Here is a 16,907-nt window from a genome sequence, read left to right as displayed (position 1 = left end):
ACATGCAAAGATATAAGTCTGAAGTAAAAAGAGGACACTGATTCAATGTTTTCGTGGATATTTTAATATGGTACTGTAAATCTAAGTTAAGTAGAAATCTATTTGTAGTTAAATTGAAAGTGTATCTGAATGAACAACATTACTCAAATGCTATACATTGTTTTAAGGACTTGTATTAAAGTGAAAGCAATTTTGTCATTTCAGGTGCAAAAAATAGAGTATCTATAGATTATACTAGCCATGTCATTCACAAATAGGTCAATATATCTAGACCTAATAATTGCCTCTTGATGTGGATTCCTGTGTGTGGTGAGGGGATCTCCAGGGGAAGGTCCTGAATTTTCAGTTTACCTCCTCTGGGATATGAACATCCACCAATGTGTTTGCTGTGTGTGGCAAACTATGAAGAGGAAGAGAAGATTCTAATGACTGAAGGGTGTTAGTGACACTTCAGCACAAAACTTTGATTTTTGAATTCCTATAGACTGGAGGTCTAGGGGTGACTGACTCTTCTACAGCCAGTCAGTTGGTTTCTTTGAGCTAGGGGCAAATAAGTACCTATGTTGGGTGTTCTCATCAGTGTTGTGGACATTGTGTCTGATGCTGGTGTTTTGATATGGTGCTCATGAAGCCCTGGCATTAGTGCAGTGTCCTTGTTTGGCTTTATAGTGTATCTCCTTATAGGACTCCGTGGTGAGTAGGGTCAGTGGACACTGAACCATTTTATTTTTTTCATGGATTTTCCAATTTCTCTAAAATATTAACTGATAAAAATATGCATAATAGGTAAGTGCCTACATATAGAAGGCTCTAAATAGCAGTTTCCACCAAATTTTGCACCTGTACCTAATTTTTTTCATCTTGCAAATGCTTCTGCTTTGTTTTCAGAAGGGTTTAGAATGGCTTGCTGGCACTCCAATGTCAGTGAAGAAGCTATGTTAAGGGGACATTTTGGTGGTAATGTTTACTGAAATATAGTGAGTGTACCTGAATTCAAAGACCATTGGGGATATACCTATTGAGGTTATTCCTCATGCTACCTTGAATTCTTCCTGAGGAGTGATTGTTTATAAAGATTTATGAAACATTCTCAAGTCACAGATCTTTGACAGTTTCTCCAGCCAAGGAGTTTCTGCTGTGTAACTTACCTCCACTTACCTCCATTCCATATGTCTGAAGTTTTACAAAACAAGGTGGATAAAACAAAAATGTTACTGTAATGGTAAGGGCATTGAAGTTTTTGTCAGATATGGTCACCTGTGTTAAAGTTGTTGAAGAGAACAAGCACGTGGATCCAGCCACAAATCGTACAGAGTTGTAAAAAAAGCATGTGAAAACCAAACTAATCACTGGTAGGTTACACTTTGTCTTGTTAGATGACAAATAAGTTGCACTATTTCTTATCGTGTGCTACTGCAACAGACTGATGTTGACTTCCATCTCATTGGATTTTATCAAACTGTTGAAAGGGTTGATTTTCAAATTTGTGAAATCTAAGCTCATGACAGAATGCAAATCCAGAGAAACACTTTTAGGTATCAAAGTTCAAAACATCAACACTTCTACTGCAAGAGAATCAAAGTGTAATTCTCAGCAGAAATGCCCCTGAAAGAATTAATTAACAACAAAAAGAAAAAGGTGAAAAATGGGAACTGGTTTTCAGGATTTAATCTAAGACATGCCTGTAGGATTCCTTAGTATGCAATTTAACTTGCACATTCCCATGAAAAATAAGATGATAACAGATAAGATTGTTACTTTACCACTTGGTAGAGGTCAAAAGAGTGAATAAGGAGGGCTGTTATTATGTCCATTTTATGGATGAGATGTTTATGAATCACAGGGCAGAATTCAATGAATTTGATCCAGCAACACTAGAGCTTAGCACCTTAATACTTAACAAAATGATGAAGGAAAAGCAGTTTGAGAAACTGTGGAAAATTTTTAAAATGCTCTTACTCTTGTCATTAGGACAAGCTTCAGTGGAATGAGGATTTTGTATGCATTGGTAAATTGAAGTGAAGAATATTGCAGAGAACTTGCATGTGGACCAGAGGTAAACTGTAACCATATTCATGCTGTTGGTGGAATAGAATGGATTCAAATTTACAAGTTGCTTATGCTTTACACTTCAAGAGCCAGGTAAAAGTATCTATTACACTTTGCCACTCCAAAGCAACAATAAGCTAAGAGAAAAGAAAGAGGAGATTGGTAAAAGTTTGCTTCAGTTCCAGAAACTTTTGCAGGGAAATGCTTTTCAATCTACAAGAGCCTGATTTTTCTTTCACACTTCTTCAACTGTTGGACTTTGCAATGTAATTTTCCTAGTATTTTCTGCTTTCAGAGCACATGCTATAAGGGTATGCATCTACTTTTGTAACTCCCACTTCTTTCTGCATATCTACATGTGAATGATTATACAACAACCCTCCATCAATGCAAGTGCGACTCTACCCTTATCGTAATTAGTTTCAACTGTAATAATGCACCTGTTAATCACATCTTGATTTGTAGACTTCTTTGTTTTTGCTCATGTTTTAGTTATTATAGCCAGGTGTTTTCACTCTCAAGTATTTTACAATTTAATTAATATCATTTTGCCCTTTTTTTATGGTGAGTTACAATTTAAATTTCATTATCTATTCTCCATTTTCACATTTTTGACTTTGGGTTTTGCCCTTACGGTCTCAGGTAGTTGCAACTACCGCTGCTGTTGCTGTCACAGCACATTTACAGACCATATTTGCAGGGTCAATAATGCAGTTGACAGCCATATAACCTGATGAGTAGCCTGTCATAACACCACCTAGGTGTATCTGAACAGATGGTTATGAATGAGGGAGCTTTGTTTTTACCCTTTCTGAATATGTTTTTCCATCATGTTTCATTTTTAAGGGTTTTACCTTGGCCTCATTCTGCCTTTGTGGCATTGTTATTTTTTGTCTCTCTTGTCTTGTAGGATCTTACCTGTGCTCTCATAAGGGATTAATCTTTGGGTCATTCTTTGGTGTTTCAATGAAGAGGTGTTATGAAGTCTTCCCACATATTTTGTGACTGGGAATGTTTTAACAAGCCTACATAACTTTATTTACATTTGTCCACCCTGTTGTCTCACCATCAACTTTATTTCACTCCTCAGTGAGATTCTGTTTCTTCCTAGCATCAGTCATAGGTGGTTTGTGACTTACTTCTCCAGGGTACTTTCTGTTAGACCATTCTTATTCTCGATTTTTACTCCTACTTTGTTGATGGCATTGGTCAGATACAGGTCTTCTTATTACCATCTTCCCAGTATCTAGACTTTTTCTTTGTTTTGTTTTTCATGAATTTGTGTTTTCAGTTTAGGGTGTTATATTTGGTCTTGTCTTGGTTCTATGTATTCTGCCAAGTGATCTAAAACTTTGCTTGACTGCTTCCTTCTTTGGGCCTTAGTGTAACTTTTCCAGGAATGACTGATTGAATTATAGTTTCTTCCTTGGCAGATTCTGCTTTCAATACTCAATTTCTTCTTTTGGAAATTGCCTGGGTGAGTTGGCTTATCATGGTGGGGAATTCCTTCATCTCACATGAATAACTTCTTGTTTTTACATTTCATTTCTTTGTAGAAACCAGTCTTCTTTCCACTGGGTTTAGAGTTCTGGTACAGGTTTTAGGTAGCATCTCATTTTAACCCTTTCTTTCTTGCATGTGCAGTTCTACTTCTTTTGGATAGGTGGATTTCTTTCACAGCCCACTCTCCTCTTACACATACCACCCTCTGTAGGTTTTTGATCACTTTATTCAACCTTGTTTGGGATTTTTTAGATGCTCCTCTTATCCCTTCCCCACATCAAAAATCTGAAATGACTGTTAATTGGACAGGACCACTTTTGCTGGAGGGAGTTCTTGTCCAGATTGTCACTTTTTTATGGATGTATCTCTTTTTACTTAGGGTATGAAACTGCTTTTGAATCTACTCTCCATATATTTCTCTTAATACTTCTAGCAGTTTGTTGGAGACTTTTTTCCTTCTGCTGAATCTTGGGGACCAGGTGGTGATGTTTGACTCCAACTGTTCTACAGTAGTGTTCAATATTATCATGCATTGGGGCATATGATTGTGTGTTCTTTTTTTTTCAGACTTTGAATCTTTTGTGTTTTGGGACCACTGTTGTTATATTTATTTGTACACAAGTCATAATCTGGATGCCATGAAACTGGTCCTGGATCGGGTTTTTTTTCCAAACAGAATTCTACTGACAGGATTATTCTTTGTGTCCTTTCATTTTTGGAATTAGTGTTTGCTTTGGGATGTCCTGTTTTGGACATTCTTGCACCTTACCTAAATACACACTTTCCTCAGTTTAGTCTCCTGTTTCTCATTCATTGGCAGGTATATTGGTTGCTCTCAGTCATGATTGCACATATTGTTCACTCTGTTAATATCTTCCTATTCATTATCTTCCTCTTGTCTTATCAATAATTCAATACACTCCATATAGAGCTCAGCTGGTAGCACCTCTTAGCTGGCTCTCCCATTGTTTCCATATCTGTGACACTTTTATTTGGTGTCACCTTCCCTTCATCAGCTACACTTGAGAGCATCATCTATCCATTCCATTATTCTGTTTTTACCTATGACTTTAATCTGATCCCTTGTTGTAAGCTCCAAATTTTCCAGGCAAAGCTCTTCCTTGGTTTCCATTCCAGTTTGTCTTCTTTTTGACATTTTCCCAGTGGTTGTGATATAAATGACACTTTTTGCATATACACTTAGATTATCTTCCTTCTTTTACTCCCATTTCCCTCTTGCCTCTTGACGTGCACCTATTTGTTTTTTCCAGTTGGATATTGGACAGTTTTGTCCTTCATTTTCAGTTTATTGGATTTGTTTCTGTATTGCAATCTCATTTCATGTCTGTATTATTTGTTCATTCTCCATTGCTTGTCCTCCCCACCTGACTTCTCTTCAGGATTGGAACCTCCATGTTGTTTTTCATTGTCTTCTGTTTGAACTATTTTTGTCCAATTCGTTATTTTGCTGTTCCCATTCCTCATATTGTTGGCTTGTGATAACCATTTTTCCAAATTCTTGTGATCAGGATTCCCTAGGTTTATTCCTTTATACATAAGACTTTGGCTGTTCTGGAGATTAATTGGGTTTATACTTCTATTTTTCCTCCCTTATTTTCTCACTTTTAGGTCCATTCTGTTCTTGACAACTCTTTTGCCTGGCCATGGCCTTTAGATGGTATAAAACAGGCATTGCATCCCTCTGTAGTTCTAGGGTCAGTTTGTTTCTTCATTGAAATCCTATTCTTTCCTTTGATCTTTTCCTATTTCATAAATATGTTTGTCCTAGACCACACAGGAGTGAAGCAATCAGGAATTACTGCCCATCTCTCATGCTTCCTAGCATTTGGTTTTTCTTATTGCAGATCTGATGTACAATTCCAGATGCTGTCAGGTGTTGGTTAATCCACCCTGTCTTTTCAGAATGGGGTCTTGTAATCACTCATTGCACTATCTCTGGTGATGCAATCCTCTGGACTCTCCACTGCATTTTTCTACCTTTCTCCTAGTTGCGTGTGGAAGTCCTTGCTACTTACAAGTTCCATCCTAGCTTGCTGGGGTTGTGGACCATAGAGGCCAGTCCTCTTGAGTGAAGCACAATACATCTCAATTAAGAGTAGACCAGTGGCATTCTGCTGGTGTTGATGATGTGACTCACTTCCTGCCACAGATCTGATATACAATTTTAGATGCTGCCAGGTATTGGTTGTAGCACTCTTTTATATATGAGAAAGAGAGAAATTAAAGCTTCACATGATGGTATTAAGGTCGTTTATTTGCATTTATGTATTTCATGCTTCACTGATCATACTGCATTATAAAATGGCAGGAAAATACAGAACATTACTATGTTTGATTGTTGATGGGAATGTCATCAGAGTCACATGATTTGTAAAGTTTTCATTCATAAAATAATTCATACCACTATTTTAGAGGAATTTCATTTAATTCTGGCTTATATTTATGGATGAAATGTTTCTTCATAGTTTTTCTGGTTTGCTCACAGTCTTTTCCAACCTTATAGAATGGTATTACAATGAATTTTGGGTGTTTTTCCTTCACACATTGGTCTAAATATATACTTAGTTTGATTTGTCGCAGTTCTGGGTAATTTATCTGTTGTCTGTGGATAGTTATTCTGTTCTTTAATTGGTCCCCGGTCTGCCCAATATAATCCAATCCACAACCTGCACATTTTATACAATATATTAAGACTTTTTGATGTACAGTCCATCCCTGTGTTGATATGAAAAGTTTCTCCTGAACTTCTGAATTTTAAGTCTTCGCTTTCCTGAATGAGTTCACATGTTTTGCAAAGTGGGTGACTGCATCATTTGGCCCTGTTTTCCTTGATTGACTGCTTAAACTCCAAATCTGTAAGAATTCTTTTCAAATTAGGGGCTTGTCCCTGGCTTTTCACCCAAGTTGCATTAGCCAGACTTGGTAGACTTTCTTTTTCTGATCTATGGTGTATTTCCTTTGATGCTTGGATTATCTTGTAAATATCTGGATTATTTGGATTGTGTGTTTGTACAAATGTAATTTTTATGTCATTGTTTTCTCTTTGTTTGACTGTCCTCAGTGTTTCCGCTGATATACTTTTGGCCCAATCTTTACAAATCACATGATTATGATGACGTTTTCATCAACAATTGAACATGGTAATGTTCTGTATTTTCCTGCCATTTTATAATGCAGTATGATCAGTGAAGCATGAAATACATAAATGCAAATAAACTACTTTAATACCATCATGTGTAGCTTTAATTTCTATATCAAGTTTGTGATTAGTTCATTTTTACTTTTTGTACTATATATATTACACAGTTTGTCTTATCTTCCAGATGTCAGTTCCCAGTTGGGTTAGGTTTTTGGTAGGAGATGGTCCAGCCACATAAGTATTTACATGTGTTTGGCTGGATCCCTATTTCTATTGCAGAATGGATAATTAATTGCCAATGCCATCAGTTTTTGGATTGAAGATGTTACCCAAAATTGAGGTGCCTTTTTATTTGCTGGATATCTGTTCCTGATGGATTTGGTATTATTTGAAATCAGATGAAACATGATTATCTGCAGTTTAAAGGCTGGCATGCCTGTTCCTACTATGGACTGAACATAATATTCACAGAGTTGCAAGGTTTTGGGCCACAGATGAATGCCTTCTGAGCTGTCCTTACTTCCTGTCATTTGCTGGATATCAGTTACTGGAGGATGTGGTGTTGGGTGTCATACATACTGAGTTAGATTCTTTGTAGAAATGCCCCTACTCTGGTACAGTACTCATTGTAGAGATGAAAAGTAGAAAATCCTTTTCCTAACATGGACTTAATAAACAATTCCAGGTGGCACCTGGTGTTGGTTGAGGTTGAACTCCCATTTATGGTCCATTACACTCTAGTCAGTTGACACCTGGGTTTCCCTTTATTGCTAATAACATTTTTAGGAACTCTCCATGTTTCCATCCCTTCTATTTTGCTGAAACATTACTAAAGGCTGAAGAGTATACCTGGCTCAGAAGTGGTGTGGCCTCCCACTGGTGTGTTGTTTTTAATTCCTTACCAGTCCTCCACCAGTTGAATGTAGGATTTTAGTTTTACCTCCTTCACATTTCCCATCCATCCTTCCCACTTCCAGTAGATTGGTTGACTAGATCATAGCTATTCTTGACATGATTAACAGTTGCATTATTTGAGAAGGTTTATTTACAACATAAATAGTGTCTCACTCCTATTGATAGAGGATTGCTGCATGATCATTTTTACATAAATATACAGAAAGAAGTTGGAGTTTTGAGGCTAGTTTGGAGTGAAAAATTTATGCCAGTAGAGGGCAATACTAATCAAGAAAACTTTTTGTGGGAGAAATTAAGTTTTGAAAATATATTTTCAGTTTAGGAAAAGTTCAGATATATTACCTGGAATTACTCTTTCAATTTATGTTTGAAAGTCTCTGAAAAACCCATAATCATAGTTATGGAATAAGTGTAAGATGCCTGATTGATACTATTGTGGTCTTCTTCAACAACAAACTTCCTCTTTTCTGGTCTTTAATTCTAAACTCTAGATCTGTTATTCTAAGCAAGGATTAGACTAATCTTTCTCTTTATGCCTAGCCTCTTCAACTTCTTCCCAAGTTCTTCTCATTGCTCCTTTTTGGCTGGCTCAGTCATAGTTTTCACTTCAGTGCCTTTTAATGTTTGGAAGTTTTATCATCTTGGAAGTCTCCTTTAAATCAGCTTTGGATATCCATCTTTGACCATGAGGTGTCATATGAGATTTGTCAGGTCACTGGCAAGACTGGAAAGCTTTTACTCACAGAAGAGCTCATTTTTCTTGCTATTCTTGCCACATGCTTTCACTTATATCAGTGCATATGGATGATTTACCACCACTGGTCTTTTGCCATTCCAATTTCTAAGATCATCTTTCTTTTCCTTATCTCACTTCCTACTTTTACTTGGCTTTTCAAAAAAAAAAATTATCTGTTTTCTGTGATATTTGGTTATAGAAAAGTTTTGTCACAAAACTTCCATCTCTTCCAAGGGCATGTTCCTTTTTCCATCAGTCACCTTTCTTGTTTATTCCCTTTTTCAAAGTGAAACTTCTGTGTCATTCTCTGGACCCTAATATGTTTCTCATTCAAATCTGTTACATGTAGTATTTTTCTTTGAAAATGTATTTTCTTTCTTGTAGTAAACATCAATCTGACATTTTTACCTTAATTGCTTTCCACACACTTTATCGCAAGAATAGGTTCATTATTTCCGGATGGCTTTTTCCTAACAACTTGGACTGCCTAGGAGGGTAATTGGATGTTTTCTTCAGTTACCTTCCCATTCTGCCAGAATCTCCATTGTATCTTTTTGATGTGGGACCCACTGTGGGGAATCATCACTTCTCAGTTAGACCAGTTGGCATATGTGTTTCTCAGTTCATCTGATTTATTTTTTATTCTATGTTTGAGGATGACTGTTAACTTTATCAGATAATATCCAATCAGTTTCAACATCTCACAGCTTCTCCTGCCTCTCATTTTCAACATCTCTTGAATGAGAACTTACAGGTGAGATTGTGGACAAATGAGACATTTGCATCCTATGATAGTTTTGTCTTCCTCCAGTCACCATTCTCCAGTCTTCATAGAAAACTCTGGTGAGGTGATTGTTAATTATTTTATTATTGTTTCCTTTCACAGATCCCTAATTGCTATTATTGTAAATCAGTATATTATTGCATATATACTAGAGTCAGTGGAAATCCACCAAGATCTTGCTTGATGATGCTTCACCAGGAATACTTCACTTTCCCATAATCTACATTGAGATGAGAAGTACAGAAAGGGCTAAGCTCACTTGCTCCTGTTCCATGTCCATTTATGAGGTAGGAGCTTTTCCAAGACAGCTTTATATATATACATACATGTACATACTCCAGGATACTTTTCACAATTGTGAAGAGAAAAGACAGCACCAGGTCTTTGCCTGCTCTCACATATTACTAGCATGTAATGTTTGAGCTTAAACACTTCTTTGGCCTTCTTTCCCATGCAAATTCCTTCCTTCTCTTCTCTTCTAGTGAAGGGAAAATCCTTGCTTCCACAGTATCAAGCTACAAGAAACGTTAACATGGAGAGTTCCCCATTGTATTGATGCAGTCTCATTGGCATGAGACTGAGTGGATACACCCCTCTGCTTATTATAGGGCTGGACTATTACCTAGAAGTGTTGTACAAGCCACTCCAGTACATTATGAATGAAGTTATTTATGATTAGGCCAGAAGCCAAGTGGATAGGTTTTGTATTCTCCTTAGATTATAGGTCCAGGATTTTTCTTCATGCACCTGATTATTATGCCAGTTACCAGACAGAAGTATTTCTCCTATGTGGAGTGGCCTAATTTATTGCCCTTTCCACATTATATTCACACTTATGCAACTCTTTAGCATTACATGAGATTTTCTTGACGTTTTTTTTGTTTTACCACTTCTCTTCAGTAAAGAGTATTCCCTTCTAGAGATGGATATGATCTTCCAACAAATGATGCCTCACTAGGATACATCTCCACCCCTAGTAGTTGGCATACTACATTGATGTTTGTCTCTCTAATGTTATGTTTTCAGAATGAAACTCCTTTTCATAGTTTCTTTCTCTCCACCAGCTCCTTTACTATCTGCACAGTGTGGGATTTTAGCTCCTTGTACAGAGAGGTGAGTTATTATTTATCTTGTATAGTTCCTCACTTCTCTGCATAACCTCTCACACTTCCTCCCTGTTTTCAATGTATTTATTTTGTCTCATCTGTTCAAATTCTAGTGCTTATGGATATTACTGTGCATAAAGGATGTGTCACTCTCCTGTTGGTGAAAGGCTGAATTAGTCTAAGGCATACTCACATGTGTATATATATAAAATGATTTTCTCATAAACTAACACTATACACATTAATACGTGTAGGAGTGAGAGTTTAATTCAAGGCTTTTGTGGCAGGTGCAAAAATTTTATGGCAAAGGTGCAAGGTAATAACTGTTTGTTGTTCAATACATTTTGAAGTACACTTTCAGGTATCAGAAGTATTATTTTTTGGAAGTTTTATAAAAAAAAAAAGAGAGAGAATTTAACTTCATTATTATGTACATGTTATAGGGTTGTGTAAGTTTTGGTTTATTGATTTATATTCTGTTTGCATAAAGAAATTATTCGTTTTCTGCCATTTTAAGTTGCTATATCTAATTGTCAACAGTAGTCACTAATGTTACCTAAGATTCAATTAATTTCAAATTAGCTTTGAAATTTTTGTAAAATGGAAAATAGCTGGCAAAGTAATTAATAACATAAACAAATAACAATTAAAATTAATTTATTACCTCTACTGTCTTCTAGTAGCATAGTGATATGTTTGCAGACTCATAATGCTAGAAACCAGGTCTTGATAGCCATGGTGGGCAGAGTACAGATACCCCATTACATTGCTTTGCACTTCACAACAAATAAACAATTATCTTTAAATAGCTTATAATAAACGTTGATGTAGATTATTTAAAGACTGAAGCAAAAGAACTCTGAATTAATAAATGAATAATTAGAAACATACCATCATATAAGAAGAAACAAACCTCTATGTTAAGTATACTGCAACAAATAATCTCAGTTTTTATTTGATTTTATTCATGGTTGTTTAACTTTAGAAGTTTATAAATTATAAATTAAAAATGTAATTGTTTGAATTTTATTTTTTTGTCACAAATCATTAAATATTTATTATTTCAAAACTTATTTGGGTTGGAAATAAACAACAAACATTTACAAAGACCACACCTTTGAAGCTATGCTTTGCAGGCTGATAAGGTTTGTTGTTGCAAGTAGGAGATATAGATATTCATACCTTCTCAAATAAAAATTACATGTTTGTTTGACAAAATCAAAGAAGAGTTAGAAGTTTAATTTTTTTCATTACTTTAACCAGAATTAATGAATTTTAAACCTTAAAAAAAAATCAAAAATCAAATCCCAATTGCAGTTTTATGTGGTTGGAACTTTTCTGTTTACAGGCAATCTTTCATGTTCAGAATTTTAGAAGAACCTTCAAAAATTAAGAGAAACATTATTTGTTGTACTAAATATATTAACTATATAAAATAGTTTTTTTGTAGTCTTGTAATACCTCAATTGGAGGTGAACATCATTTCTGTTAATTCACTTTTATTGTGTTCTTTTTATACCAACATTATTTTTGACTGCATATCTGTTCTTCATGTCAGTTTTCTTGAAATGCAAAGCTGATGTATCATTCATTAACAAATCTGTGAAAAATAAATAGCATTGGTAGTGGTGCAAGTAAAATCTTCAAATAAGCTGTAGTGATAGTTGGATGGGAAACTGGCAATGTTTTTATATTGTTATTGCTTGTAACCACTGGCTGAATTACAGATAAAAAGGTCCTTTGTAATCACCTTACAGTAGACGACCAGTATGCCAAATTCGTCTCAGCACAACTAACTAACCAACCCTTTTCAAGTGCCTACAAGTCATATCAGTAGAACTTGGCCAAGAAAATTAAAAGGAAATTTAGACAACTACTTCAAAAGTAAGATTCTCAGCATACAGAAACTTATTAGAAACCAAGGTTGTTGTACTAAATACAGTTCTGAAGTCGAGAAAAATAATGAAAGAAACAAAGACAAAAGTATCTCTGCAGAAGAGTCCACTGTAAGTCTGTTAGATAATGTTTGAAGATGATCAAGTGAAAAGTCTGCGAAAAGGAGTACTAAGTAAGCAGGTTCACTCAGTGCTTGGGAATTACTTTATAACTAGTTCAGAAAAGTTCAAAAAACCAAAGATAACTTCAGTTATGCACTGTATTAAGATTGCCAGATAAGAACATAAGTGTAAAGATCAGAGAAAGCCATTTGGCCCATTCTGTTCATCAGGCTATTTCTTAAAGGGCCCCAGAAACTCATCTTCAGCATGACTGTTTCAGACACCCATGCCTTTTTTCTTTATTTAAGAAAAGTTTTTATTACTGATCCTAAATATATTTGCACATAATTTCCAAAAGGCCTTAACAGAGAGTTTTTAGTTTTGATATAAAGGCGTTAGGAGAAAAAGACTCTAGGTTGTAGTCTTTTTTATTATTATTATTTCAGGATTTTTTTTCATTTATGTTTGTACTTTTTTTTGTACAGTTAGAAGTTGTTTTTTTTAATTATTGTACCTAATGTATGTTTGTTTTATATTTGTAGTGGAACTGTAGTACAAACTGCTAAAAATTTTGTGCTCCACAGTTTTCAGTCTTGGCTACGTTTCTGTATATTCACTTCTGGCTTTATTTTATGTGTGATTTGAAGGGGAGTATGCAGTTCAGACAGAATGTTTTAACATTTGCTGTTGTCATGTGCTCTCGTACAAAACACAGTATGCCAGTGTACTGGTTATCACAACTAAATTAGGAATGACTTGTTCTTGTGTTCATGAGGTTATATTAAATGTAATGTGTGTGTGTGTGTGAAGATGTATATATATGTGTTGTGTATTATGCTACTATTATATCGATAAACCAGAATTAGTAATGTTAGTAAAGGCCTGGTTCTAATTACATTATGAAGTTGAAAATAATTTGTAATAGTGATAACAGTAATGATGTTGTAAGGTTAATCACATTCTTGTCACAAACAAATGCTACTTAAAATTGTTGAATAATACTTTGTTTTGAACAATTAAAATTTTGAACCATAATATTCCTTGCTATCACTTGTTTCAACTGTGGAGATTCAGGGTATTTAAGTTTGAATTTTGACTTGATTATTTTTAATTGAAATGCTATATGTTTAAAAGCATAAATGTTTTCTCAGGTACAGGGAATGTCATTTTTAGCAGGAACACTCTTGCTTAACATGGAAGCTCCTGATGCTTTTGTGTTTTTCTCCAATCTTTTAAATCAACCATGTCAACTGGCATTTTTTAGGCTTGATTCGTCATTGGTATGTTGGAAACGTTTATTACTATTATCACAATCTATTTATTATATCCTAATATGATTAGTTTCTTAGTTAACATAAAATGTGTTAGTTATGTCTTTTGTTGTTTGGGTTTTTTTGTTTTTTTTGTCAAAATACTGATAACCCAAAAGTTAGGAAAAAAAACCCTTTAAACTCCAGTTGAATATAAAAGAATATATTTTTCTTTAAGAAAATGTTTCATATTTGCAGCTTCTTTATGATTGGCATACATAAGTAGTGAAAAGGTTTTTTTCCTTAGCTTTCTTTCTTTAAAATATGTAAATTCCTCCAGTATGCACTACAAATTTTGAAAGACAACAAAAAAGGAAACCAAGTGTTTGTTTAGAAACAGTTATTTTCAATGGATTTGTTACTGCTATTATATATTCTAAGAAGAAATTAAACCATGTGGTATAATTCATCAAGTGACCCATAATTATTTAGCTGGATAAACTATATTAATATGTGCTTGCATTTTTAAAAATGCATTAACTCTTTTGAAGGATGAATGTAATTGAAACTTCTTTCTTTCAATTTTTCAGATTTCTTTCTTTATCAACAGTCAACTCACATGATGTTTAATTTATCTATAATTATGCTCTATGCTGTGCTCTTTATAGTCTTAGTTTGGCAAACATTTCCATAACTCAGACCTTATGCTGAAGTTTACAGCAAAGCATTTTAATACAGTATCCATTTGTTAAAAAAATTTAAAACCATTAGTTTATAATCAGTGGAATATTTTTTAAGATGTGTAGTTAAAAACAAAAGATTTCAAACTGCATGACTTTTCACAGTAAAGGAAATAACTACATAACCAACTATCTTGAAATAATTATTATATGGATGTCACTGCATAAGAAATTCTAACCAATGACATCTAAATTGATGAAGATTAAATAAATGATAATTAACCTCCAATAGGGCAAAAGAATTGATTAGAAGAAAAAACAAAACTACTGATCTTAACTCCTAACTTTTTTCTTGATTTATAAATTTGCAACTAGGAATATGTAAAAATCAATAACAAAACATAAAGATTCAGATGATTTAGTAAAATTTTTGTCAATAATTATTATTAATAGTATTACTGGAAAATCAGGCTTGCACATTTAGTTTGAAAGGTAAACAGTGAGTTTAGATGTTACTTATTTAGAATCATCACTTGAAAAATTTTTAGACTGTTGGAAAGATCTACATTTATTTTAAGGTCTGGGAATTTTTAATATATTTTGGTGTTATTGTTCTTTGTACTGAAACTAGTATTACATTTTTCCTTCTGTTTGCTCAGAAATGTGTTTCAATTATGGGAATCAGAATGAGGATATTTATTGCTAGTGTGTAAGGTAACTTAAAGGCTTTATAGTGATGTGTGGTTGGTGGTCATTATTGGTTGTACAGAATTTGTGTATGATTTGTAGTAGATTATGTAAAAACTTCAGTGGGCAAATAATTTAGACAAGAAAATTAGCAAAGGAAGGTTTATGAATGAATGAAAAACAAGTTTGAAACTGATTGAATCCATGAAGTAAAACATCCTGATAAATAATATAAAAATAATTCTGGTTTTACATACATTTTTTTATATCTTTTGAACTTCTTTTCATTGTATATTTTAGTAAGTAATCAAATTATAAAAAGTATTATTAGAGTAACAAATATAAAAATTTGTAGTTTCTTTTAAATATTTAATAATATCTTTACAATTTATGGTTAACAATATAAAACAAAGAAACTCCAAGAAAAACACAGATTTGTTCCAAATTTCATATAATTTGGTTCGGGACTTGTGTTTTGTTATTCTGATATTATAGAGTTAGATATTCAACTATGTTTACTTTACATGGCCATAGTCAGGAGAAAGTTTTAACTTTTGGCTTAAAAAATTATTATTGTATTTTTAGGTTGTATATACTCTTTTCCTGTTGTTGTCAATGGTTTCCTCAACTTCTTTTATTAGAGTAACAAATATAAAAATTTGTAGTTTATTTTTAAATATTTAATAATATCTTTATAACTTATGGTTAACAATATAAAACAAAGAAACTCCAAGAAAAACACAGATTTGTTCCAAATTTCATATAATTTGGTTCAGGACTTGTATTTTGTTATTCTGATATCATAGAGTTAGATATTCAACTATGTTTACTTTACATGGCCATACGAGTCAGGAGAAAGTTTTAACTTTTAGCTTAAAAAATATTATTGTATTTTTAGCTTTATATACTCTTTTCCTGTTGTTGTCAATGGTTTCCTCAACTTCTTTTTTACAGATGAAAATTTATTATTCTGTATATGAAGAATTTTTCAGTGAAAACTTAACAAAGCTCAACAGTCACTTTAAGAAACAGAACCTTACATCTGACTTGTATTTAGTAGATTGGTGAGATTTATTTATTTATATTTTGTCACTATAATTTGCTACTATTAAAAATGTTGATTTCTTAAACTTTAATATTTTCAAATTTTCTGTGAAAAATGCTTAATAATCAACAAAAGTAAAAAGTGAAAATTTCAGAATTTAAGATGTAGTTCGTTAAATCACTTATTTTCCAAGCGGAAACTTGGTTTCAGATCTTATCCATTTGTTTCCATTTTTCCAAAACCTTAGTTATAGACATTATATTTCTCTAATATTAACATAGCATCTTTTAGTCAGTTAATATGAAGTGCAGTGTTATTATAAAATTATTCTTGGTTTCTTAAAAGTCTTGAATTCTATCATTCTTTTTTCCTCTCCCTTTCCATGTGTATAGGTAAATATACATATCTTTTAGCAACATATTCTGGACAAAATAACTTGAGAATCAAGAAAAATCATTTGTTATTTTATAAATAACTAAATTATAATTAACAGACTATTAATAAAGTGTAATTTATTACTTTTTATCTTTTGCATTATTGATCATTGTGAGTACTTACTCTAAGTCTTAGATTTTTAAAAAAATGGCAAAATTTCTTTAAGGCTTTAATTGATTCTCACCAACCATATGTGCCACCTCACAAGAGACATTTTGAAAACCCACCATTTGGCAGTTTTTTTATTAAACAAAGACAGCATAAAGTTGCAAGTAATCTTGATGGAGGAATAGCATTGGACATTGATGGTCTTGTTGTTAAACGTTTGTCTTCCTTCAGTATCAATGAACCAGGTAGATTTGTCAAGCATTTGCTCTCAGATCACAGTTTTTCTTTCCTAAATACAGAATTGGTTTTCTCTAGTATTGAACTGTCAGTTTGTTCACCTTTTCTATTCCAATCCCTTTTTAGAAAGTAGACAGTGATTCATGTGGTATTATTAATTTCCTCATTGTTCAGAGATATATTGGCCACAGTTAATGGTATTTGACTTATGTGCC

The 16,907-nt window shown here is 33.4% G+C and overlaps 1 protein-coding gene across 3 annotated transcripts in view; it reads left to right on the top strand.

Annotated features, from left to right (window-relative positions):
- LOC143255544 (TBC1 domain family member 14-like) overlaps positions 1-16,907 on the top strand; it is an 88,920-nt gene that overhangs the window by 56,959 nt on the left and 15,054 nt on the right. For all 3 annotated transcript variants that reach the window (XM_076511374.1, XM_076511373.1, XM_076511372.1), the window contains 2 exons: positions 13,402-13,530; positions 15,822-15,931. In XM_076511374.1, the coding sequence (XP_076367489.1) occupies positions 13,402-13,530; positions 15,822-15,931 (239 nt within the window). The remainder of the gene's footprint in view (positions 1-13,401; positions 13,531-15,821; positions 15,932-16,907) is intronic.

Source organism: Tachypleus tridentatus, chromosome 7 (genome assembly GCF_004210375.1).
Source record: "Tachypleus tridentatus isolate NWPU-2018 chromosome 7, ASM421037v1, whole genome shotgun sequence".
Classification (NCBI taxonomy): Eukaryota; Metazoa; Arthropoda; class Merostomata; order Xiphosura; family Limulidae; genus Tachypleus; species Tachypleus tridentatus.
Note: the sequence above shows the minus strand (reverse complement) of the source record. Positions and strands in the feature narration are given on the sequence as shown.